We start from the raw sequence: 25,982 nt of genomic DNA, 5'->3' as shown, positions 1-25,982 counted from the left end.
ATAAAAACTTGCAGAAAGTAATACAACTTGGTTGTGGATCCTCTTGTATACTACCCAGATCCCATGTCAAAACTGAGAAATTGACCTCCCCAAAGACATCACAAAAAACAGCTTTTAAATCCTCAGAATGCTAACTCAGCTAAAGAGGGCCTATCACATGGTAGGCCTTTGTCAGAGACAGCCTAACCTTTTGTTACAGGGGGCTAAAGACCCAGGTCCCAAACACAAATCCCGATAACTCATTTGAGTCATCATTGCAGGGTTGGTTGAGGCCTTGCTGTCTACCTTCATTCTCCATAGAATCTTGTATCTTTATTCTCCCTTCTATTGATGTTGGTTTCCAAACTGCCCCTAATGATTTTCCAGTGGTAATCTGTTGGTTAGCTTTCCCAGAAACCCAACTTTGATATTCTCCAACCCTGTTCTCCTAACAGCCATTATTAACATGTCAGATAATTAAAGGACTAGTCTCTTCTTGCCCTTTCCATTCTTCCATTGGCAACATATTCATAGCCTTACATGAGGGTTAAGAATGCAAATTTAAAAATACTTGTTCAAAAGTGTTGGAGTTGTCGATGACAGGCTAGCTTTCTCCTGACTATTCTTGTTTAAAAACTCAAGATAAAATTTCATAGAAGTGAATTTCATTGTTATGAATTAGTTTTGTTACTTTATGAGTGTCATCACAAAAAATCATATGAAAATTTTATGAATTCCATGTCCTGAGTAGAATTTGCAATAAAAACTATGAGGAAAACATTATAAGAAAGGAAAGGAATACTAATATGAGAATTTTACACATTAGGGCAGTCTAGTACAGGGACAATTTATTTGCATGAAAGGGGTCTTCTTGGAATCCTTTGCATTGCTTTCATTTGGTTGGCATCTTATCTTACCTTTGTTTAAATTGCAGTCTTGTTAAAAGGTATGCTTTCAACCTTTTATGATTATACAATTTTCAAATATTCTTTTTTTTTTTTCAAATTTTTCATGTTTATTTGTTTTTGACAGAGAGAGAGGCAGAGTGTGAGCAGGGGAGGAGCAGAGAGACAGAGGGAGCTACAGAATCCGAAGCAGGCTCCAGACTCTGAGCTGTCAGCACAGAGCCTGATGTGGGGCTTGAACCCACGAACCATGAGCTCATGATCTGGGCGGAAGTCAGACGCTTAACCGACTGAGCCACCAAGTGCGCCTCAAATATTCTTTATTATCACTTTTTTCTACCTATAATCACATAAATATTATCTTACCTAAATAAATTTTTCATCTCCATGTGTATGTAACACTAGAAGGTAAATTATGGAATTATATAGGAGATATTTAGTCAGGACCTATTATGCTGGATAATTATACCTCTAAAGATATTTTTTCACATATGATGATGTGGGAAACAAAACCCTGCATACAAGAGGACTAATGTATTCCCAAAGAGTTCTCTTCTGTAATCAGATTTGGACAGTATGAAAGTTCTTTATACTACATCAAAATCCACTACCATATATTTTCTGCCCATTTAAGCTACTTGAAACCCTTTCAGTAGTTGTAGTTAACTGGTGGGATGGTCTGAATGTGTGTGTGTGTGTGTGTGTGTGTGTGTGTGTGTGTGTGTGTTTCTGTCTCCCACACCCCACTAAATTCATATATTGAAAACCTAATGCCCAAAGGGATTGGGACTTTGGGTTGTGATTAGGTCATGAGGGCAGAGCCCTTATGTATGAGATTAGTTCCTTTATAAAAGAGGCCCTGGAAAGGTAACTCCTCCCTTCTGTCAGGTAAAGATATAAGAAGTCTATAGCTTATATTGAGGACCATGCCAGCATCTTGATCTGGGTCTTCCAGCCGCCAGTACTGTGACAAATAACTTCTCTTATTTACAAACTGCCTAGCTCACAGTAATGTGTTATAGCGGCCCGATGGACCATGACCCTGAGGGAGAATAGTCCCCAAGCCCCTCCCCCGCAGTCCTTCACTCCTGGTTTGCTGATAAGCTAACTTGATCTACAGCCCCCGTACTTGTGGTGGCTTATTTCCCAGGAGACAGGGTTTTCCTCTAGCTTCATTTCACTTTTTTTTTTCCTAGCAGTTACATCATCTGAGTGGAAGTAGAAACTTCTTCGACAGTCGTTACTGTGCTTCCGCAAGAACTATTTTCTTCTACTGTTATTTCTTTCCTGTTTTCTACATTTTCATTATCTTCTAGGTCCGTATTGGAAACAGTATATTTTAAATAGCTGCATCATTTAAAGTTCTAGGGGCTCCTGGATGGCTCAGTCAGATAAGCATACCACTCATGAATTCGCCTCAGGTCATAATCTCAGAATTTGTGGGTTTGAGCCCTATGTCAGGGCTCTGCGCTGACAGCGCCGAGCCTGCTTGGGCTTCTCTCCCTCCCTCCCTCTCTTTGCCCCTCCCCGTGTGCACGCCTTCTTTATTTCTCTCTCCCCCTATCTCAAAAATAAATAATCATTAAAAACTAAGGTTCTAGTATGATTATTATCTTTTCCCATAGACATTAATCAACATGAATTCTACATATCATGTAATTCCTGTTTCTTTATGTCACATCTAATCTATGTTTCTCCCCCCACTCATTCCTTACATATTTTCGATATGAAGAGTTTACTTATTTTTTTAATGTTTATCGATTTATTTTATATCTGAGAGAGAGAAAGCAAGCAGAGCAGGAGAAGAGAGAAACACACATAGAATCAGCAGCAGACTCCAGGCTCTGAATAGTCCACACAGAGCCTGACATGGGGCTTGAAACCTCTAACTAGGAGACCACATGGACTAAAGTCGAATGCTCAACTGACTGAGCCATCCAGGTGCCCCAAGAGTTTATTTTAATTTAAACATTTTTACTCATCTGTACTGTTTTCTTCTCTTGTAGTTTTTATTTAAATTCCACTTAAGTAGCATACATTCATCCTGTACTAATTTCAAAGTGATACAACCTGTTTATACATTTACTTCTTACCTAAGAAATTGCAAAATGAATTAACTCAATTTTATCTTCTTTAATCCCATGTGACTTATATTTATTGTTGCAATATGTGCTCATTGTTTATTTTTAAATTTGATCCCTATAATATATCATCATGTTTTCAAGTAGCCAATACTTAATTAAATTTCCTTCCAATTTTTTTAGTTAGTCTTGCCCTATCCTTCCTATTCTTTAAATCTTCCAGCTCGGATGGAAATTCAGCATTCAAAAATCCTCCAGCTATGTCTGTATTTTGTTTTCTGGAAACACTTTTCTTTTGGTCATGCTCTTGAAATACCAGGAATTTGTTTATTGAGTGGTAATTACTTATTTCATCACAAGGCAGACGGTTTCTCTGTCTTCTGGCTCCAACTGTGGCTGCTGGGAAGTCCCTTCTCAGAATGAATACTACTTTTTAAAAATATTTTTGTCTGTTTCTAAAATGATCTTTTTGTCTTAAAGGGTTTGAAGTTGCACCATGAAGTGTCTCGATGTAAATCTCCTTGTATCTGACACGATTGTGTCTTTGTCTTCGTCCATTTGGGCAACTAACAAAAATGTCATAAACTGGATGGCTCAAAAGCAACACATTTCTCAGAATTTTCTATGTAACGTCACATGGTGGGAGAGGCAAGGAACGTTCTCAGGACTCTTTTATGAGCACACTAACCTCATTCATGAGGGCTCCACTTTCGTGACTTAATCACCTCCCAGTAAACCCTCCTCCTAATACTGTCACCTCAAGGGTAAGGTTTCAACAAAGGAATTTTGAGAGACACAAACAAAGGGACCATAGACTTTTTTTTTTAAATTCTGGTTGTGTGGCTGGAGATCTTTCATGAGTTCTGAAAAAGTCTCAGCTAAGATCTCTTCTGTTATGGTTTTTCCATATAACATATAAAAATTATCCACTGACACGTGCAAAGTAGGCAATTGAAGAATTTTTTTCTTATATTTATTTCTTTAATTCCAGTAGAGTTAAAATACGGTGTTGTATTGGTTTCAGGTGTACAATCGAGTGATTCAGCACCTCCGTACATCACAGAGTGATCATCACTATAACTGTATTCTTAGTTCCCTGAACCTCTTTCACTCATCCCTCCAACCACCTCCCTTCTGGTAACCACCATTTCTCTGTATTTCAGAGTCTGTTTCTTGGTTTGTCTCATTCTTCATTGGTTCTTTTGTTTCCTAAATTCATGTTGTTGCAAATGGCAAAATTTTTTTCAGTGTCTCAGCAATATTCCAGTGTGTGTGTGTGTGTGTGTGTGTGTGTGTGTGTGTGTGTGTGTGCAGGGGGGGGTGTAGATAGACAGACAGACAACCTCTTCTTTATTCACTCATTTATCAATGAGCCCTTGCGTGGCTTCCACATTTTGGCTATTGTAAATAATGCTGCAATAAACAGAGGGGTACATGTATCTTTTGAAATACATTTTTTCATAATCTTGAAGTAAATACCCAGTGGTGGAATTACTAGATCATATGGTAATTCCTTTTGCTACGGTTTTTATTTAAATTTCAGTTTGTTAACTTATAGTGTAATGTTAGTTTCAGGTGTACAGTATTCAGCAGTGACACAACACCCAGTGCTCATCACAAGTGCCCTCCTTAATCTACATCACCTGTTTAACCCATCCTCCCCCACCTCTTCTCTGGTACCCATCAGTTTCTTATCTAGAGTTAAAATTCTTTTTCTTGGTTTTGCTCCCTTTGTCTTTCTTCTTCCCCTTTGCTCATTTGATTTTTCTCTTAAATTCCACATACAAGTGAAATCATATTTTTTTTTTGTCTTTCTCTGATTTATTTCATTTAGCCCAATACTCTGGTTCCTACCATGTCATTGCCTATGAAAGGATTTAATAGTGGGGTTTTTTTTTTTTGGTATTTTACTACCATTTTTATTTAAGTAGCAGATGTATAATAAAAGATCAGTTTGCTCTACTGAAAATTTATCTCTTTTTTCACAAATCAAGGAAGAAAATGAAACTGTTAATCAAATGGGGGGCAATGTCACAGAGACACAATATTTTAATTATTGTTATAAATTATGTTTTAGAAAAGCTAGATTTTTTCTTTTTTTAATTGTTAAATTTTATTTAAATCCATGTTAATTAACATACAGTATAATAATGGTTTCAGGAATAGAATTTAGTGATTAACCACTTCTATACAAAAACACCAGTGTTCATCATGACAAGTGCTCTCCTTAATGCCCCTCACCCATTTAGCCCATTTCCCCACCAACACCCCTCCAGCCATTCTGTTTGCTTTCTGAATTTACGAGTCTCTTGCCTCCCTCTCTCTTTTTATCTTATTTTTCCTTCCCTTCCCCTATGTTGATGTTTTGTTTCTTAAATTCCACATAGGAGTGAAACATACATTTATCTTTCTCTGACTGACTTATTTCACTTGGCATAATACAATCTACTTCTATCTACATTGTTACAAATTGAAAAATTTCATTCTTTTTGATCACAGAGTAATATTCCTCTGTGTGTGTGTGTGTGTGTGTGTGTGTGTGTGTGTGTGTGTAGTCACATCTTATTTATCCACTCATCATCACTCAATGGAAATTTGGGCTCTTTCCACGATTGACTATGGTTGATAGTACTGCTATAAACATTGGGGTACATGTGCACCTTTGAATCAGCATGTTTGTGTCCTTTGTATAAATAGCTACAAGTACAATTGCTAGGTCATAGGTTAATTCTATTTTTAATTTTTTGAGGAATCCCCATACTGTTTTCCAGAGTAGCTGTACCAGATTGCATTGACACCAACAGTGCAAAAGTGTTCTCCTTTTCCTACATCCTCACTAGCATCTGTTTTTTTTTTTTCCTTCCCTGTGTTGTTAATTTTAGCTATTCTGACAGGTGTGAGGTGGTATCTCATTGTGGCTTTGGTTTGTATTTTCCTGATGAGTGATGTTGAACATTTTTCCATGTGTCTGTTAGTCATCTGGATATCTTCTTTGGAAAAGTGTCTGTTCACATCTGTCCATTTGTTTGGATCTGGGTTATTTGTTTTTTTGGGTGTTGAGTTTGATAAGTTCTTTATTGATTTTGAATACTAACCCTTTATCTGATATGTCATTTGAAAATATCTTCTCCCATTCCATTAGATGCCTTTTAGTTTTGCTGATTGTTTTCTATGCTGTGCAGAAGCTTTTTATCTTGATGAGGTCCCAATAGTTCATGTTTTCTTTTGTTTTCCTTGCCTCCGGACACTTGTCTAGTAGGAAGTTACTGCAGCTGAGGTCAAAGAAGTTGTTGCCTGTTTTCTCCTGCAGGACTTTGAAAGTTTCCTGTCTCACAGTTAGGTCTTTCATCCATTTTGAATTTATTTTTGTATATGGTTAAGAAAGTGGTCCACTTTCATTCTTCTTGATATCACAGTCTGATTTTCCCAACACCATTTACTGAAGACACTGTCTTTTATCCAGTGGGTATTCTATCCTGCTTTGTCAAAGATTAGTTGGCCATATGTCTGCGGATACATTTATGGGTCCTCTATTCTGTTCCATTGATCTATGTGTCCATTTCTGAGCCAGCACCATAATGTCTTGATGGTCACAGCTTTGTAATGCAGATTTAAGTCCAGAATTGTGATGCCTCCAGCTTTGGTTTTGTTTTTTAACATTATTTTACCTATTTGGGGTATTTTCTGGTTCCATACAATTTTTTAGAATTGTCTCTTTCAGCTCTGTGAAGAATGCTGGTGTTATTTTGAGAGAATATTGAATATGTAAATTGCTTTAGTTAATATCAACATTTTAACAATATTTGTTCTTCCAATCCATGAGCATGGATTGATTTTCCATTTCTTTGTGTCTTCTTCAACTTTTATCATAAAATTTCTATAGTTTTCAGCACACAGATCTTTTATATCTTTGGTTAAGTTTATTCCTAGGCATTTTATGGTTTTAAGTACAATTGTAAATGGGATCAATTTTTTGCTTTCTCTTTCTGCTGCTTCATTATTGCTGTATACAAATGCCACAGGTTTCTGTTTATTAATTTGTATCTTGTGACTTTATTGAATTCATTTATGAGTTCTAGTAGTTTCTATAGTGGTGTCTTTAGGGCTTTCTATATATAGTATCATATCATCTGCAAATAGTGAAAGTTTTATTTCTTCCTAACATTACAAATGGCTTGTTTCTTTTTGTTTGTCTGAATGCAGTGGCTAGGACTTCCATTACTATGTTGATAAAAGTAGAGTGGGAATCCTTGTCTTGTTCCTGATATTGGAGGCAAAATCTCAGTGTTTGTTTGTTTTTTAACCATTGAGTATAAGGTTAGCTGTGGGATTAAGAGCAGCCTGTGAGAAGTGGTTGGGGGTAACAGAGCATTACTGTATCTTGACTGCAATGATGTGTATATAACTCTATACAAGGGATAAAATGTCAGAGAGTTCTATGTAAAATCTAAAACCTAACTGTCCATAAAATCAGTGACATCTTACTATGGTCTGCAGGATAGTTTATTGTAGTGTTCCAATCAATTTCCTCTGTTTGGTAATACACTACAATTAAGTTGAAGGAAGCGGGCTGACAAGTACATGGTACCACTCTGGAGTCTTGGTGCAACTTCTTGTGAATTTATATTTATATCAAAACTAAAAGAGGTTTTAGGGGTGTCCTGGTGGCTCAGTTGGTCAAGAATCCAACTCGTGATTTTGGCTCAGGTCATGATCTCACGGTCTGTGGGTTTGAGCCCCAAGTCAGGGAGACTGCTTGGGATTCTCTCCGTCTCCCTCTCTCTCCCTATCTCTCTGCCCCTCCCCCAATCTTTCTCTGAAAAATGAAAAAATAAACTTCAAAAAATACTTAAACCTTCTTAACAAGCTCAGCATATCTCAAACAATATAAACAACAAATTCCTACCCAGACACATCAAAGTCAAACCACTGATAATCAAAGGTAAAGAAAATAATTACCAAAATGTATGGAATTTTATTTTGAATACCTAAGTTGTGTGCTTTTACCTGTATATTACTCTTCTCACAGTTGCTATCACTTTAGGTATTAGGATATCCATTTTTTTCTTAAATAGTTTATTGTCAGTTGTTTTCCATATAACACCCAGTGCTCATCCCAACAAGTGCCCTCTTCCATGCCCATCACCCCCTTTCCCCTCTCCCTCACCATCCCTGTTTGTTCTCAGCATTCAAGAGTCTCTCATGGTTTGCCTCCCTCCCCCTCTCCATCTATTTTTCCCCTTTTTCTCCCCCATGGTCCTCCTTTAAGTTCCTCCTAACCCACCTATACCTGCAAACATATGGTATCCTGTCCTTCTCTACCTGACTTACATCGCTGAGCATAACACACTCAGGTTCCACCCATGTTGCTACCAATAGCCAGATTTCATCCTTTCTCATTGCCATGTAGTATTCCATTGTATAGATGAACCACATCTTCTTGATCCATTTGAAGGTTGATGGACACTTAAGCTCTTTCCATGTTTTGGCCATTATTGAGAGTGTTGCTATGAACACTGGGGAAGATGTGCCCCTATGCATCAGCACTCCAGTATCCCTTGGTTAAATTTCTTGACACATCCCCACAGGCAAGGGAATCAAGAGCAAAAATGAACTATTGGGACCTCATCAAGATCAAAAGCTTCTGCACGGCAAAGGAAACAATCCACAAAACTAATAGGCAACTGACGGAATGGAAAAAGATAGTTGCAAATGACACATCAGATGAAGGGCTAGTATCCAAAATCTATAAGGCTCTCACCAAACTCCACAGCCAAAAAAACAGATAATCCAGCGAAGAGATGGGCAGAAGACATGAACAGACACTTCTCCAAAGAGGACATCCAGATGACCGACAGACACATAAAGTGATCTCCATTTTTTAAACGAAAGCAATGACTCAGAAAGCATAGAAATTTGCTAAGTGGTGGTAAGAAATTCAGTCCAGTTTGACTAAATTATCTTCTGACACCTGTGTGTCATCTTCCTGCCTTCCTTCTCCTCCCTCCTCCTTGTCTTCTCCTCTACCTTGTTCTGCTTGCTCTTCAGCCAAGTCACGGCAACATGGAAAACGCTGCAGCTCGAGCCCTCACTGACCCAACTCTGCACATGCTGCTTGAGGGCCTCTAAGGTGGGGAAGACCCTGCAGCCGGCCATGCACCTGAAGCCACTTTCTGGGGCCACCAGCCATTCGGGCGTCTTGGCCCTGGAACATCCCTCTAGAGGTGGAAGCTCTGTTGGACTCTCCGCCTCCTGCCTTTCCTCCTGGGCTTCGTTGTTCCAGCTGGAGTCACCGTCAGTCAGGAGTTCTGGATACGTGCAAGAGAGGCCAGGTTTTGTAGAGCTTATTTCAGAAATGGTCACTTCTTCCATTTTTGTCTTCTTTGAGGCAGGCTCCAGTCCGTTCTCTCCCTCACACAGGACAGCCACCCCCCTTCTCCGGGGGGCAGCAGGTAGTCCTATTTTCACGAGCCTCTCTCCTTTTGGGTGTGGTGAGCACAAGGAGGGTTTAGTATTACCGATGGGATGGAATGGGATGGACGAGGCTGGTTGAAAGCGGGGAGAACGCTCCAACTTCTCCAGGAATCCCAGGCAACTATCATCTTGATGGCTTTGAAGTCTTTCTAGGCAAGAACATTCCAAACATAGGTGGCATGAGTATGTGATGTCGGGAGGAATGAACATGGCCACAAGACCATTGCTATGTGGACGCGGGGAGCACAAGCATATACACATGTGATATTCAGAATGTGGGCAGTGGTATGTTTTAGTTGAGGTGTGCACCTGGTGTCCCTGGGAAGATGAGGGTGGAGGGTGTCTCCTGGAGTTGTATGTGGGTTGGGGGCCATCTCCGGTGAGTGTTTTCCACACTGGTCAAAGGCAATGGCGGCTGAATGTGTGCATGTGTGTTCCACAGTGCGACGGTACATGTGAACAAGTAGGGGAGCATTGCCAGTTATTGCTGTTGAGTCAATATGAGTCAATATAAGGAAATGGGTCAGGGTGGCCTGGGTTCCCTGCAAGGACTCTGAACATTCGGCTAGCTAGTTTCTTATCAAGTGAGCCCTCAGAGGGCTAGCCCACCCCCAAAGATGGCCAGTTAATTTCATAGAATGTTCGGAGGTTTTCAGCAGTTAATTTTACACCATAATTTCCTGAATATCCCTTCTTGAAAATCCTCAACCTACACTCTAGGGGAGTTGGTTTACACTGCTTTCCACCCATTTCCTCCTCCTAACAGTTGACTTTTACGCCTAAGAAGGGGAAAACCAGGGAAGGAGGGGGACCAGTTTGGACAGGACGCTCCCCCACTTTGTCCGTTTCCGGCCGCTCTCCTCTCGGAGATATTTCAGGCTCCTCTTAGCATTGGCGGGTTTAGTGTCAATCCCTGTCCTGGATCAGACTCCCCCGAGGAAGCCTGAGGCCGCCGTAAGCCATATGAGGTCACCACGGAATCTCAGGTCGGGACTCAACACTCGCATCGGCCCTTGGTCAGGTCGGAACCTTCCCGTTGTTCGTCTTAGTCACACATACTCACACAACGACTCCAGCCCACCGCCATGCAGCCAGTGCCTTCGAGTTGCAGATTCGTGCCTCTTTCCTCGTGGAGTTACTAGTGCAGCTCTGGGAGGTGATCAGGCTCTCCTTCTGCCTCTTAGGGGCAGGTCCACCCAAGCGAACCTGGGTTCTTACCAGTCAGATGGGCGGCGCTCCTTAAGGTGGTTCCTGGGCCTCGAGTTCCGTTAGTGCACACAGGGCCCTCCCCCCGCCTCAGCGGGACAGGCTCGTCCCTTACGGATCAAGACGTCCGCTGGCGCCAGGGGAGGTCGCTTTTTTTGGCGCTCCGAGGCTCATACCCTGGTGGCAAGGGAGGTGGCAAGGCACTGTCTCCGAATCCCGGACGAGCCCCCAGGCAATGTTGCACGATTCTCGCTCAGAGAGTCATGGCACCGAGGCTTTTCTTTTGAGGAAACAACTTTATTTGTATGGCACCGCTCAGTTGCCTTCGTTCCCAAAAGAACTGAGCGGCCCACATCACAAGGCATAGTTGTTTTTTTTTTTTTTCCCCATCCATTTTCCATTTCTTTGTCTCCCATATATGGTAACACACATAAACATGTAGTCTGATTAAGTTGTTTCAGTTTACAAGAACATGGGGGATGTTGGCACTTGGACCTAGGTGACTTTGGTCCTAGTTGACCTTGATGTCTTCTCTCCTCTCTTCTTTATTTGTTTCTTTTTCTTTAGAGAGGGGTTCCTACCACAGTGTGACCCGCTTCTTCTTCTCCCTTCTGGGGAGAACAGTGGGTATAACGGAAAATGGCTCTCTGTTCCTCCTCGTGGTGTGGTGACAGTGGTGGGGACAGGGTGGGTGTCATTAAAACTACCTTGGTTACTAGGGTTGTTTAGACACAATAAAGCCCCCTCAGCAGATTGTGTTCTACTCTTCTTGCTCCCTTGTAGGGGCTGAAAAATAATCTCTGTATTTGCATGAAGATTTCTTCACGCCAAAATGCTTCATCTTCTGGCACCTGTGCGTCATCTTCCTGCCTTCCTTCTCCTCCCTCTTCCGCGTCATCTTCTCTACCTTGTTCTGCTTGCTCTTCAGCCAAGTCACGGCAATATGGAAAACGTGGCAGCTAAAGCCCTCACTGACCCCATCCTGCCCGTGCTGCTTGAGGGCCTTTAAGGTGGGGAAGACCCGGCAGCCGGCCATGCACCTGAAGCCACTTTCTGGGGCCACCAGCCATTCGGGGTCTTGGCCCTGGAACATCCCTCTAGAGGTGGAAGCTCTGTTGGACTCTCTGCCTCCTGCCTTTCCTCCTGGGCTTCGTTGTTCCAGCTGGAGTCACCGTCAGTCAGGAGTTCTTCTGGACACGTACAAGAGAGGCCGGGTTTTGTAGAGCTTATTTCAGAAATGGTCACTTCTTCCATTTTTGTCTTCTTTGAGGCAGGCTCCAGTCCGTTCTCTCCCTCACACAGGACAGCCACCCCCCTTCTCCGGGGGGCAGCAGGTAGTCCTATTTTCACGAGCCTCTCTCCTTTTGGGTGTGGTGAGCACAAGGAGGGTTTAGTATTACCGATGGGATGGAATGGGATGGACGAGGCTGGTTGAAAGCGGGGAGAACGCTCCAACTTCTCCAGGAATCCCAGGCAACTATCATCTTGATGGCTTTGAAGTCTTTCTAGGCAAGAACATTCCAAACATAGGTGGCATGAGTATGTGATGTCGGGAGGAATGAACATGGCCACAAGACCATTGCTATGTGGACGCGGGGAGCACAAGCATATACACATGTGATATTCAGAATGTGGGCAGTGGTATGTTTTAGTTGAGGTGTGCACCTGGTGTCCCTGGGAAGATGAGGGTGGAGGGTGTCTCCTGGAGTTGTATGTGGGTTGGGGGCCATCTCCGGTGAGTGTTTTCCACACTGGTCAAAGGCAATGGCGGCTGAATGTGTGCATGTGTGTTCCACAGTGCGACGGTACATGTGAACAAGTAGGGGAGCATTGCCAGTTATTGCTGTTGAGTCAATATGAGTCAATATAAGGAAATGGGTCAGGGTGGCCTGGGTTCCCTGCAAGGACTCTGAACATTCGGCTAGCTAGTTTCTTATCAAGTGAGCCCTCAGAGGGCTAGCCCACCCCCAAAGATGGCCAGTTAATTTCATAGAATGTTCGGAGGTTTTCAGCAGTTAATTTTACACCATAATTTCCTGAATATCCCTTCTTGAAAATCCTCAACCTACACTCTAGGGGAGTTGGTTTACACTGCTTTCCACCCATTTCCTCCTCCTAACAGTTGACTTTTACGCCTAAGAAGGGGAAAACCAGGGAAGGAGGGGGACCAGTTTGGACAGGACGCTCCCCCACTTTGTCCGTTTCCGGCCGCTCTCCTCTCGGAGATATTTCAGGCTCCTCTTAGCATTGGCGGGTTTAGTGTCAATCCCTGTCCTGGATCAGACTCCCCCGAGGAAGCCTGAGGCCGCCGTAAGCCATATGAGGTCACCACGGAATCTCAGGTCGGGACTCAACACTCGCATCGGCCCTTGGTCAGGTCGGAACCTTCCCGTTGTTCGTCTTAGTCACACATACTCACACAACGACTCCAGCCCACCGCCATGCAGCCAGTGCCTTCGAGTTGCAGATTCGTGCCTCTTTCCTCGTGGAGTTACTAGTGCAGCTCTGGGAGGTGATCAGGCTCTCCTTCTGCCTCTTAGGGGCAGGTCCACCCAAGCGAACCTGGGTTCTTACCAGTCAGATGGGCGGCGCTCCTTAAGGTGGTTCCTGGGCCTCGAGTTCCATTAGTGCACACAGGGCCCTCCCCCCGCCTCAGCGGGACAGGCTCGTCCCTTACGGATCAAGACGTCCGCTGGCGCCAGGGGAGGTCGCTTTTTTTGGCGCTCCGAGGCTCATACCCTGGTGGCAAGGGAGGTGGCAAGGCACTGTCTCCGAATCCCGGACGAGCCCCCAGGCAATGTTGCAGGATTCTCGCTCAGAGAGTCATGGCACCGAGGCTTTTCTTTTGAGGAAACAACTTTATTTGTATGGCACCGCTCAGTTGCCTTCGTTCCCAAAAGAACTGAGCGGCCCACATCACAAGGCATAGTTGTTTTTTTTTTTTCCCCATCCATTTTCCATTTCTTTGTCTCCCATATATGGTAACACACATAAACATGTAGTCTGATTAAGTTGTTTCAGTTTACAAGAACATGGGGGATGTTGGCACTTGGACCTAGGTGACCTTGGTCCTAGGTGACCTTGAAGTCTTCTCTCCTCTCTTCTTTATTTGTTTCTTTTTCTTTAGAGAGGGGTTCCTACCACAGTGTGACCCGCTTCTTCTTCTCCCTTCTGGGGAGAACAGTGGGTATAACGGAAAATGGCTCTCTGTTCCTCCTCGTGGTGTGGTGACAGTGGTGGGGACAGGGTGGGTGTCATTAAAACTACCTTGGTTACTAGGGTTGTTTAGACACAATAAAGCCCCCTCAGCAGAATGTGTTCTACTCTTCTTGCTCCCTTGTAGGGGCTGAAAAATAATCTCTGTATTTGCATGAAGATTTCTTCACGCCAAAATGCTTCATCTTCTGGCACCTGTGCGTCATCTTCCTGCCTTCCTTCTCCTCCCTCTTCCGCGTCATCTTCTCTACCTTGTTCTGCTTGCTCTTCAGCCAAGTCACGGCAACATGGAAAACGTGGCAGCTAAAGCCCTCACTGACCCCATCCTGCCCGTGCTGCTTGAGGGCCTTTAAGGTGGGGAAGACCCGGCAGCCGGCCATGCACCTGAAGCCACTTTCTGGGGCCACCAGCCATTCGGGCGTCTTGGCCCTGGAACATCCCTCTAGAGGTGGAAGCTCTGTTGGACTCTCCGCCTCCTGCCTTTCCTCCTGGGCTTCGTTGTTCCAGCTGGAGTCACCGTCAGTCAGGAGTTCTTCTGGATACGTACAAGAGAGGCCGGGTTTTATAGAGCTTATTTCAGAAATGGTCAGTTCTTCCATTTTTGTCTTCTTTGAGGCAGGCTCCAGTCCGTTCTCTCCCTCATACAGGACAGGCACCACCCTTTTCCGGGGGACACGCATGTAGTCTATTTTCACGAGCCTCTCTCCTTTTGGGTGTTCTGAGCACAAAGAGGGTTTAGTATTACCGATGGGATGGAATCGGAAAGAGGCTGTTTGAAAGGGGGGCGAACTCTCCAACTTCTCGAGGAATCCCAGGCAACTATCATCTTGATTGCATTGAAGTCTTTCTAGGCAAGAACATTCCAAACATAGGTAGCATGAGTATGTGATGTCGGGAGGACTTAAGATGGCCACAAGACCATTGCTATGTGGACGCGGGGAGCACAAGCATATACACATGTGATATTCAGAATGTGGGCAGTGGTATGTTTTAGTTGAGGTGTGCACCTGGTGTCCCTGGGAAGATGAGGGTGTAGCGCGTCTAGTGGAGTTGTGTGTGGGTTGGGGGCCATCTCCGGTGAGTGTTTTCCACACTGGTCAAAGGCAATGGCAGCTGAATGTGTGCATGTGTGTTCCACGGTGCGACGGTACATGTGAACAATTAGGGGAGCATTGCCTGTTCTTGTTGTTGTGTCAATACGACGTCAATTGTTAGCAGAAGTGAACTAGGCTCTCATTATGTGTGGCTCCGGGAGGCGTTGACTTCCTTGTGGGTCAAGTGGCATCAGGAATATAAAGGCAGTATATGAAAGTGTATCCCCTTAATGGTCTATGAATTTCCTGCAGTTTGCGTTAGGGGGTTCAAACATGTTGTCTGTGTGAGGGGACATAAATTACTTACGAGATTAGTGTGTTAAGTGGGTGAGTCTTTGTGAAGGAATGAAGGTACCGGTGTGTACCTACACCATGCTACTAGAACACAGGAATGTTAATGAGGACTGAAGGCAGTACGTTTGGCAGAAAAAGTACAAGGAAAGAGAGAAGGGACCACACCTGGCGGGAAGGGTTACAGATGAGGCCGTGTGTGTGAAGATACGAGCTCTTGCTCATCTGAGCTGGAATGTTCTGATGAAATCCACACAGCAGGAACTGCTCTATGTGACCCAAAGATGTCCCTGTGTTCTTATGGGGAGCTGTGTCTTATCTCTCAGTCTTCTGTTCCTCTACAGGGTCTTCAGTCCAATGCCTCCACCCTGAAACCTTTTTCTGCATTTAAGGGGAGAGTAAAATAAGTAGTGGTTGGGCCAAGCATCTCAGCTATACTTCCTGTCTGTACTCAGGCCCCATCTGTTTGTTTTCTTTACCTTCCCCATTAGCAGGAATGAGCGTGTTTGCAGAGGAGATAGAGGAAAATAATTCTGCAGCAGAGGACTTTTCTTCCACTGCATGGCGGCAACCAGGGACCACCGCACATGACTCAGGAGGAGGCAAATCCTTTTGATCTTTCCTGTCTTCTGGGGAATGAAATAAATACAAATACACACACACACACACACACACACACACACACACACACACACACACACAACCCAACACAGTGAGATGGCATTTTCTGGGGTCCTAAAACCAAACCAAACCAAACACTGAGATGTGGCATTTTCCAGAGTTAGTCAGTTCACAAGACACAGACTTAGTGGACATTATAAGTCACACATCATTACCAAACATGAGACGTGCTCTCAAAAAAATGAAGGTGGCTTTCTCGTTGGAAACTCGACAACTTTAAGGGGAATTGACCTTTAAAAATTTCATTTACTCTAAATAGAAGTCAATGATAATGATTAAAATTGTGTTTATGGTGGATGACCATGATATTGAGTACCTCGTATGTGATATTTCTGGAGATGTGTAGACAGTACTGACACTGAGTAAGAACCATGCCTGGAAATAGTATGCAGTCACTAAAGTTGGATATTATTTGCTTGATTTTCTTCATGCGAAATTGTGTACTTAGGGAATGTGGGGTCCAAATTATATGAACACCTCTGCATCCATATCTATCTACTCTCATATGGATAGCTTTCTATCTACACACACACATACACACACACACACACACACACACATACACACACACACATACACACGGTGAGGATTGATGGATGGATGAATGGATGGACGCATGGATGGATGGATGGGTATATAGACAGACAGACAGATAGATAGACAGACAGACACAGACAGATACTGTTTAGATATAGATAAAATCTATTTTCACGATTCCCTGGGAACCCCGGTGCTAGAGATGGTCAAATTAAGACTTCACAGACTCTTCTTTAAATATACTTCTACATTTCTCTTAGATTTGTAATCTTCCCATTCAGATCCTTTAAGAGCTTCTACCAAAGAAAACAGGGATGCTGACATAGTATATTGTTGCCCCTAACAAGAAACAGAGACCCTGGGCAGTCCTTGCGAGAGGGGTCGTTCATGGCCATTGCTGAGAAAAGGAGCTCAATCCCAATTTTTGGCTAACATGCTGCCTCACCACCATGACTGAATCCCCCTCATCCCCTACTCTCCCCCACCACTTACTGTTGTGAATAAGCTTGTCTGGAGAAGAGACACAGATGTCTTTGGAGCCTGAATCCTCTTCCATCTGCTTGTGGAATTGGACCAATTTAGAGGGTCCAGATCATGACGAGCCTTCATGTGATTTTAAGACTTCTGGGAAAGAGAAGGAAAATCAGGTATTTTTTGCCTTCACTAAACACTCAAGAGATACCACGTAGAATCTTATGGCACTTATCTTCACGACGATTCTCATCTAGTTTCTGTTCAAAGTCTTAAAATTGAGGTCTATGAAAACATTTGTTGGAATGAAGTATCTGATTACCTGTGAGAGCCCTATGTTGTTTTCTGCATGTATCTGAGCACCAGTTCTTCCCTAGTACACGAGAAGGTGCCCATGTTATTTGTTATTGTTCCTCTGTTTACCACAAAAATGAATTTGGAAGATGTGTGTCGGTAAAGTGGTTCAGTGTGCCAGTTGTGGTTTACGATTGTGAGTCCTGCTGCTTCCTGGCAGGTTTAGAATTGACAGGAAAGAACTGACTGACTTCCACTGCTGGTCCTTAGTCTTCCCTTCCAGATACCGGCTCCCGTGGGTCCTCACTTGAGGGCCCTGCTGTGTAGCTGTGCCGGACATGGACACTCCAGGAGGAACCCCAAGGTGGACTTCACACCCCACCTCTCAATGATGGACACAGCTCCCCTGACCGCTAAATGGCTCAGCTCTCTTTTGGTCCTGTCGTTGGTGTCACTTTTCCCACATGCCCCACACATTGTTCTGATCACCTGTGGCATCTACTCTTACCAAACTCATAGCCTACCTTAAAACCTTCCCAATTTACAGGTGAGTTCTAGGTTGTTGGTTATTTTCCTGCTAAAATATGCTTATTTCTTGGATCACCTCTACCTCTACCATGATTTCAAGATACCACGGAAATCACCAGTTAGTTTTCCTTCCTCCCACATTTCCATTGGACTTTCAGTAAATAAATTGGTAAATTTTTGTTCCTGATAAAATCACTCAATATTAAGTCTCTTCTCATGTTTAAAAACTGCAGTTAGGCCTTGACACCAATTTTTTCTTCACAAAGTACATCCACTTTTTCTCTTGGGTGACTGGAGTGTCTGGTAGGTCATGTTGGTGTAAGGATGGGACACGTCAGAGGAGGTGGTATATTTTTCAGAGAGCTAGTATGTGTACCAGGTTTGATGAGCACAGTCCTATGTGTGTATGTGTCTGTCACATTTCTTCAACAATTTTATGTATAGGGTGTAGAGGTGACACAGCCATTGTATGTGAAGGTAGCGTGTGATGTGTTGGGTGAAATGCAGCATAATTCTGGCTTTGTGCCACCAGTACATCTTCTCTGTATCATGAGTGATCTGTGTTTCATATACTATTGAAGTTTAAGTAGTTACATAATTTCTAGTTGGTTTATGAGGGACTAGATGAACCTGGTGATTTTGTGAGATCTGCTGAGACCATGAAAGTGATGGAAACTGACCATGTTATGGAGAGACTGGAGACCTCCTATGAGCTCCTAGATTGTGCAACTGCATGAGGGACCTGAGGGAGTAGGAACAGAGGAGGTTTAGAAGATGGCATATGATTGTGTTGGCTTCGTGCATTCTTAATGTGAAATACAAAGTTCTACAAGAGTGACATGATCTGTGTGAGTTAGCGATTACAGTATCTAAGGAATGAGGTTAGAGAATGCAAATGTGAAGAATACAAATGCCTCACAATGAGACGTGAAGGTTTAGTATGTGAGGATCAGAGCTTAGCAGTGTGTCTGGGAGTGTAAGGAACTGGGAGCAGAGAATGGGGAATGAAGGGAGGAGTGTTAATAAGTGTACATGTGAGGACACACTTTGATGAGTCTCGTTGGGGGTGGGATGGAATAAAGACTCCTGTGTGGTTTTGAGGGTAGGAGGTTGTTGGAGATAAAACCTAAGGATCCTTTTCAGATCGCTGTCCCTTCTTCCCCCATTAGAGGACATATATTGAGGAGCTGATGCCTCTCTTAAAGTAAAAAGTGAAATCTACTGGTTCCTCCTTAGATACGCTATCTGGTCCTTGCTGGTCCATTTCACACTGGTTGTCAGACCTCTGCCCACATTATGACCAACTGAGCTCATCTTCCCAGGATCAGACTGAATTTGTCTTGCCACTTCTCAGAGAGCTGTGACACTTCCTTAGCCTCCATCTTTGTAAACATGGTCCTGGTTCTGATATCCTTGTACTTTCAGCTACTTGTCCTTTTAGAGACTTCCCTCGAATCTCATGGTTTATCTTACATGGCTGAAATGAATATCTTCCTGAGGGGAAAGAGAACTTGCATCCTTGCCGTAGTCTGGACATGGACTCGGATCAGATTATATCTCTCATCTCTCCGTTTGTAGACAGCAAATGCCATGCTTACTTCCTTTGTCACTCCCTACTTTCAGTTCAGACATCTATACTTAATATATGATTGATTTCGTGTTTTTGAATCTGAATATGGGGTGAATTTTGTTTGAGTGAGAATGGTAGGTATGCTTTGTGTCTGTTTCAGTTCTGCTAATACCCATGTATGTAGACTGCATGTCCCATGATTACAGATTTGAGTGTGTATATGTTGTTATGATTTAGGTGTCCAACGTAATTATTAGGATTATTCTCCTTAAAACGGGCACCCTCCTACACTGTTGGTGGGAATGTAAACTGGTGCAGCCCCTCTGGAAAAGTGTGGAAGTTCCTCAGGAAACTAACAATAGAACCCCCCTATGACCCAGCAGTAGCACTGCTAGGAATTTACCCAAGGGATACAGAAATGCTGATGCATAGGAGCACATGTACCCCAATGTTCATAGCAGCACTCTCAAGAATAGCTAAAACATGCAAAGAGCCTAAGTGTCCATCAATGGACGAATGGATCAAGAAGATGTGGTTTATCTATACCATGGAATCCTACATGGCAATGAGAAACAATGTAATCTGGCCATGTGTAGCAACATGGATGGACTTTGAGGGTGTTATGCTTAGCGAAATAAGTCAGGCAGAGAAGGACAAATATCACATGTTTGCACGTATAGGACGATTAGGAGGAACTTAACTGAGGACCATGGGGGAGAAGAAGGGGGAAATGGTGGGGGAAAGGGAGAGAGGAAAACCATGAGAGACTCTTGAATGCTGAGAAACAAATTGAGGACTGATGGATGTTGGGGGGAGGGGTGATGGGCATGGAGGAGGGCACTTGTGGGGATGAGCACTGGGTGTTATATGGAAACCAATTTGACAATAAACTATTTGTAAAATAAAAAAAGGAATATTCTCCTTAAGACTAACAGAATTAGTGTATTTGTGAAATCTAAGGAAAAGCATTGGAGGTTGTAACAATAAAAAATTGTAAGAGAAAGTATATATTAGCCTCGAGATCCAAAGCAAACGGAGGTACAGCCCGGATGTGAAAGGGTAAGTGTACAGTGACATGTGACTGCTTTAGAAAATACAGGTATAAAATACTGAGGTCTAAGGGATGAAGATAAACTCTGAAAACTACTACCTAGCAATTTAACTCAAGCATGTGCCAAACAGAAATAATTCCAGATAGCAAAATACATGCAATAGAATATCTAGAACATCACTTTTTAGAGTAGCCCCATATTAAAAGCAACCCAATTACTCGGAAATGTATAATCAATAAAGAAATTATTTACATTCATAAAATCTGTGTGCATAAAATAAACTACACACAGAACATAGATTAACCTCACAAATAGAATGATGATTGATTATAATTAGACACAGACTACAAATTGTGCACTATTTACATGAAATTTTAAAAAAAACAGTGATAACTAATCTAGGGTTTTAGAAGTCAGAGAAAATATCACTGCTTGTATGGTAGGGATAAAATATGGCATAGAGAATTTACATGCATGTGGAAAATTATAAGGAAATGAATGATGAGGGTAAAGAGGGATAAGTGTGAGCACACTGACTAGAACTATACAAGAAAGGGATGGGTCTTGGGCTAGATGTATTTGAACTCTACCTCAAGTCCAGATTTCGACTTGATCCTCCTTCTTTTGGCCTGTTTCAAGCTATGAGTAATTTCCTACCTTCCTGGTAACAAAAATGCTTTTGCAGGTTCATACTGACATACTCTTTCACTTTTGGCTAGTAAAATTCTCATACCCAGACACTCTCCCACACATGTTCTCAAATAAAGCACTTATCTCCACTGATCTTTTGGGGCTTATTCTAGTCCTTTTAAGTATTTTCCCTTGCAACTGATGGCTTCCACTGTTGATCATGGAAGAAGACAAAGACACATTTCGAGTTTCATTCTATACTGGGCAGCCTTGTATCAACTAATGGCAGAATCACCCAGTGTATCTCTGGCCTCTGCCTAGACCCCAATGTGTTCAATACACTCTCCATACCAGCAGCAGCGACTTTGTTTTCTGAAGACTTGCTGGAGAAGCAATCTGAAGAAGAATCTCCCCTTGCTGTCTGGTCTTGAGTTGGGGGCATTCCCTGGTGTCCATGCTGCAGAACTTACAAATTCAGGTTTGATGAGAAATTACCTAAAAATGACAGAGATGTGGTCCAGGTTTGGTATCTGTACATTTACCCATCCATTAAACAAACAAGAGGAGTCTACTACGTGACATGTTTTGTGAACAAATATGGCCTCCATTTTCATGGATAGCACAATATGGTTCATTGATTTTATTTATATCATGATTAGTGATTGGCTTTATAGAAGGGTGCTCTTTGTAAATGGAGCAGAAACTGCAAGCTGTGTCCTTTTGACCAGGACATACTACTAGATTATATTTATCAACTTCTCTTGGTGTAGTTCTGACCATGTGATGATGTTTTTGACAACGGAAATGAGTGGATATGACATGTGCCAATTCCCTAGCCAGAACCATAAAGACCTCCTCTGTGTCCCTCTGTACTCTTTCCTTTTCTAGCTGATGAGAATGTTGATAAACCAGGGTCTATTTGAAAGCTGCATGTTAATGACAGCACAGTTTCCATCAGCCAAGGAGGCCTGACCCATTCCTTCTCATATACACTGAATTATGAAAGAAGCAAGAAATAGATTCCTTTGTGTATGAGTCACAAAAGCCAAAACTACTCTAACCCGTGAAGCAGAGATGTAACGTGTTCTTCAGAGGCAAATAATTGGACCTGGCACACAGTAAGTGAACCATTTTATACTAATATCTACCTTTTGCTGGTTTATTTACATTCTACATGTGTGATATGTGAACACATGATTGTGAGTGCATGTTTTACAGCTCTCATAGTTCACACTTCATAACATCTCTCCACATCTGCTCATTTTGTTGTCGGTAGACATGCAGACAGACTCCTTTTCTATCCCTCTCTCTCCACAGACCCCCAAACACTGTTGGCAAGTGCCAAGTTCTCTTCCAGAGTAGGAGCTACCACTTGGAACTTCCGGGAAGTTCCCCTCCCCAGAACAATGATCTTCCCTCATAGAAGCTGCTTGTTTACTGTTAATCTCCGTAGTAACCAGATCTTTCAGTTTCCCATTTAAAATAAAAAACCCACAACGTTTTCCATATTTCAACAATTATGGTTAAACAGTGGTATGTGTATTCTGCCTTTTTCTTATGTGTCACATAGCCCTACATTTACATTGTCATAGTCTGAGGGCTGAAGAAATAAATTCTGACTTTATATTCTCATCCCTGTACAACTAGTTTTAAGTGATTTCTTTGTTGCCTCACCTCTGTGAGCCACATTTTCTTCTCCATTAATAGGATAAAGGATGATTAGAAGACTCCTAATAACTCCTAAATAACATAATATTTACCCATCGTCCTTAGCGAAAAATCAAACAAAGGAAAAAATACTTTCTTAAGAAGAAATGCACTACTCAACCACTATGCCTGTGTCACAGTGAGTGACATGGTGTAAGTAGTATAGGTCCTAAGCTGCAGAGACAAGGACTTGGTCATTTGAACTATCTCTTTACTCTCAGATGATGTGTTGCTTCAGAAAAATCAGCATATATACATCCCTCCCCCAGCCATCTGTCCTCCTCTACCTTACCACAGCTAGGGATCGTCTTACCCTCTTTACTTTTTTTCAGTTTATTTACTTGTATTAAGAGAGAGAAAGAGATGGAGAGAGGGGGAGATAGAATCCCAAGAAGCCTCAGCACTGTTAGCACATGCCCGACGTGGGGCTCGAATTCATGAACCGTGAGATGATGACCTGAGCCCAAATCAAGAGATGGACACCTCACCAACTGAGCCACCCAGGTGCCCCTCTCCCTTTTCCATGTTACCCAATGCTCAGGAAGATGCTTAACACATACCTCTTGACTTCTTGACACTTTGGGTGGAGCATGTGCTTTCCAGATGTTTCCTTTTTTGTTTTCGCTTCATGGATCCACTCTTCAGAGTGACCCCGATCAATATCTTTCTCTCTGAAATTCTGTTCTCAGAGAATCAGTACATAATAGCAAAGAATCAAATCAGTACAGTCAAGAACAGCAACCCACTGGTGAAGTTATGTCCTCACTGAATCACTCTCCTGACCAGCGCTCAGGATACCAGTAGGCCTATTATGATGTCAGTCAGCATCAGTGTTCTGTGACCTATGGATTACATCACTGCGCCCCAGGGACCCAGCTGGTACTCACAGGACTGAAGGAGTGCCATGACCCACTGACTAGAGTGATTGCTTTCACCCATTGGAAGCCCTGTCATTGTCTTGAATTTGTGTACCTTGCACATGGTATCAAAACTAGAGATGACTTGAATCAAATAAAGAACATCGTTTTATGTGTCTACAGTAACCACATTACTAAATCTCCAACGGGAAAGATAAAATAGTACCTTAGAGAGCTAGCCCTGAATGGTAGAAGAAAGTTGACGTTAGATCTTGTCATCAGCACTATTTAACTTATGTGAAACAGTTAAACGTGAAGCATACATGGGTATATAAGTGTGGATTTGAGGACAATACATACTTCTAGACAAACCTAAAATATATTGACTTTCCCCCACTACTGGGAACAGTCTCATGTATGTTTACAACAAGCCACTGTGTCTTTTGCTACTCTTTTCCTAATGATTTCCCCCAGAGGTTTTGGGAAAGTAAAACCCTTGGATTTTTCTGACATTCCTGGACCTCATAATGAAGCTTGTTCTTCTCAGGCATTAAGGTCTCATTCTACAGGCTTCTGTTCCAGACCCCAATCTGTGTCCTCTGGAAAGAGCTGGGCTCTTTACAGGGTTTTAACTCTGTGGTCAGCTCCATCCTATCTCCCATCAACCATGGCATAGACTCCTTCCATTAAGGGCAATCCGCATTTACCTCCACGTCAACAGCTGGGCCTGAACCAGGCCATAAACTATGGCCTCTTTCAGTCTTCTCTGACCCCAGTAGGTACTGCCTTTGCACATTCCCTTCACTTACCAGGGGCTCAGCCTCTTATAGCCACTGAATGGCAGGCACATTTAGCAAGAAATGCTCAGCCTTGGCAGCTATCACAAAAGGTGAAAGGAAAAATTAGATACTATTTTACATGTATCATATTGGTAAAAAAATAGATCAAACCATACAAATGAGTATAAAGATCGGGAAAAAAAAAAGGCATCCTCATGATCTAAAATGACTTAAGTAGGGGCACATGGGTGGCTTAGTCGGTTAAGCGTCCGACTTTTGCTTAGGTCATGATCTCGCGGTTCGTGGGTTCGAGCCCCGCGTTGGGCTCTGTGCTGCCTGCCAGCTCAGAGCCTGGAGCCTATTTCAGATTCTGTGTCTCCCTCTCTCTCTGACCCTCCCCTGCTCGCGCTGTCTCTCTCTCTCTCCTAAAAATAAATAAAACATTAAAAAAATAAAATAAAATAACTTAAGTAGCCACATTCAAGAACAATTAGTCAACATTTTGTAAAATGAAATAAGCATATAATCCATGAGCCTACAATTTCATTCCATAAAGAGGCCATTACAGGAGTGATACACATGGCATTATTTATACTAGCAGGGAGATGTAATTTTAGTTTAGCTTAGTTTCCATCTCAAGAGGAAAGGGCGAGCAAAGTATGATAGGTGGATACGACAAAATTCATTTCCCAGGGTTGAAGTCTTGCCCCTTAAAAATCTATGACTATGGGGGGCCTGGGTGGCTCCGTCGGTTAAGCGTCCGACTTCAGCTCAGGTCATGATCTCACGGTTCATGGGTTCGAGCCCCACATCGGGCTCTGTGCTGACAGCTCAGAGCCTGGAGCCCGCTTCAGATTCTGTGTCTCCCTCTCTCTCTGACCCTTCCCTGCTCACGCTGTCTCTCTCTCTCTCAGAAATAATCATTAAAAAAAAAATCTATGACTACAGGGAAAAATGTCAAGAAGTGACTGGTGATCAGAGATAAAAATAAAATATAATGCGATGAAATAATCACAAGTAGTTCCTTGACCAGGCTAGTGACTAAGGAGAATTATGAACTGAACAGTCAATACTTTTTGGAAGGAAAAAAAAAAAGAATACATTCACCTAAAAGTAAAACGTCTCAGATTATGTCTAGATCCAATTCAAAACAATACATTGTCCTAAAGATCCTTTACTGTATTAGTTTCCTTTTGCTGCTATAGGAAATTACCACAAACCTAGGGGCTTAAAATACAAATGTATTATCCTACAGTTCTGGAGGTCAGGAGTTCAATTATGGGCCTTACAACTTAAAATCAAGGTTTTGGCAAGATCGGTTTCTTGTGGAGGCTCTAGGGAGAGATTCTGCTCTCTCTTTTTTTCTAAGCTCACAGTTTGCCTGAATTCTTTGGATCCAGCTCCCTCCTTTCATCTTCAAAACACATCACTTCTGGGGTACCTGGGTGGCTCAGTCTCTTAAGCCTCTGACTTCAGTTCAGGTCATGATCTTACAGTCTGAGTTCGAGTCCCACATAGGGATGTGTGCTGACAGCTCAGAGCTTGGAGCCTGCTTTGGGTTCTGTGTCTCCCTCTGTCTTTGCTCCTCGCCTGCTTGTGCTCTGTCTCTCTCAAAAATAAATAAACATTA

The 25,982-nt window shown here is 42.7% G+C and overlaps 1 protein-coding gene across 1 annotated transcript; it reads right to left on the bottom strand.

The window, feature by feature from the left end:
• Nucleotides 1-13,965: 13,965 nt before the first annotated feature.
• Nucleotides 13,966-17,569, bottom strand: LOC120219981 (protein FAM170A-like). The gene is made up of 3 exons (XM_039216906.1): nucleotides 17,422-17,569; nucleotides 15,726-15,875; nucleotides 13,966-14,708 (listed from the first exon to the last, which is right to left on the bottom strand). The coding sequence occupies exons 1-3, from the start codon at nucleotides 17,567-17,569 to the stop codon at nucleotides 13,966-13,968; spliced, it is 1,041 nt and encodes a 346-aa protein (XP_039072837.1).
• Between the last annotated feature and the right edge of the window lie 8,413 nt (nucleotides 17,570-25,982).

This window comes from Hyaena hyaena, unplaced genomic scaffold, assembly GCF_003009895.1.
Source record: "Hyaena hyaena isolate Hyena2069 unplaced genomic scaffold, ASM300989v1 scaffold_662, whole genome shotgun sequence".
In the NCBI taxonomy this organism is placed as follows: Eukaryota; Metazoa; Chordata; class Mammalia; order Carnivora; family Hyaenidae; genus Hyaena; species Hyaena hyaena.
The sequence above is the reverse complement of the archived record's forward strand: the minus strand, read 5'-3'. Positions and strand labels throughout refer to the sequence as shown.

Excerpts from the sequence above, each read along its gene's own strand:
- LOC120219981 (XM_039216906.1), bottom strand. The coding sequence starts at position 17,569 with ATGTCCGGCACAGCTACACAGCAGGGCCCTCAAGTGAGGACCCACGGG. Across the intron at positions 15,876-17,421 it reads AAGCAGCAGGACTCACAATC|AAGACAGGAAAGATCAAAAG; the intron begins GTAAACCACAAC and ends TTCATTCCCCAG. Across the intron at positions 14,709-15,725 it reads CATTCCTGCTAATGGGGAAG|AAAGACTTCAATGCAATCAA; the intron begins GTAAAGAAAACA and ends GTTCTTGCCTAG.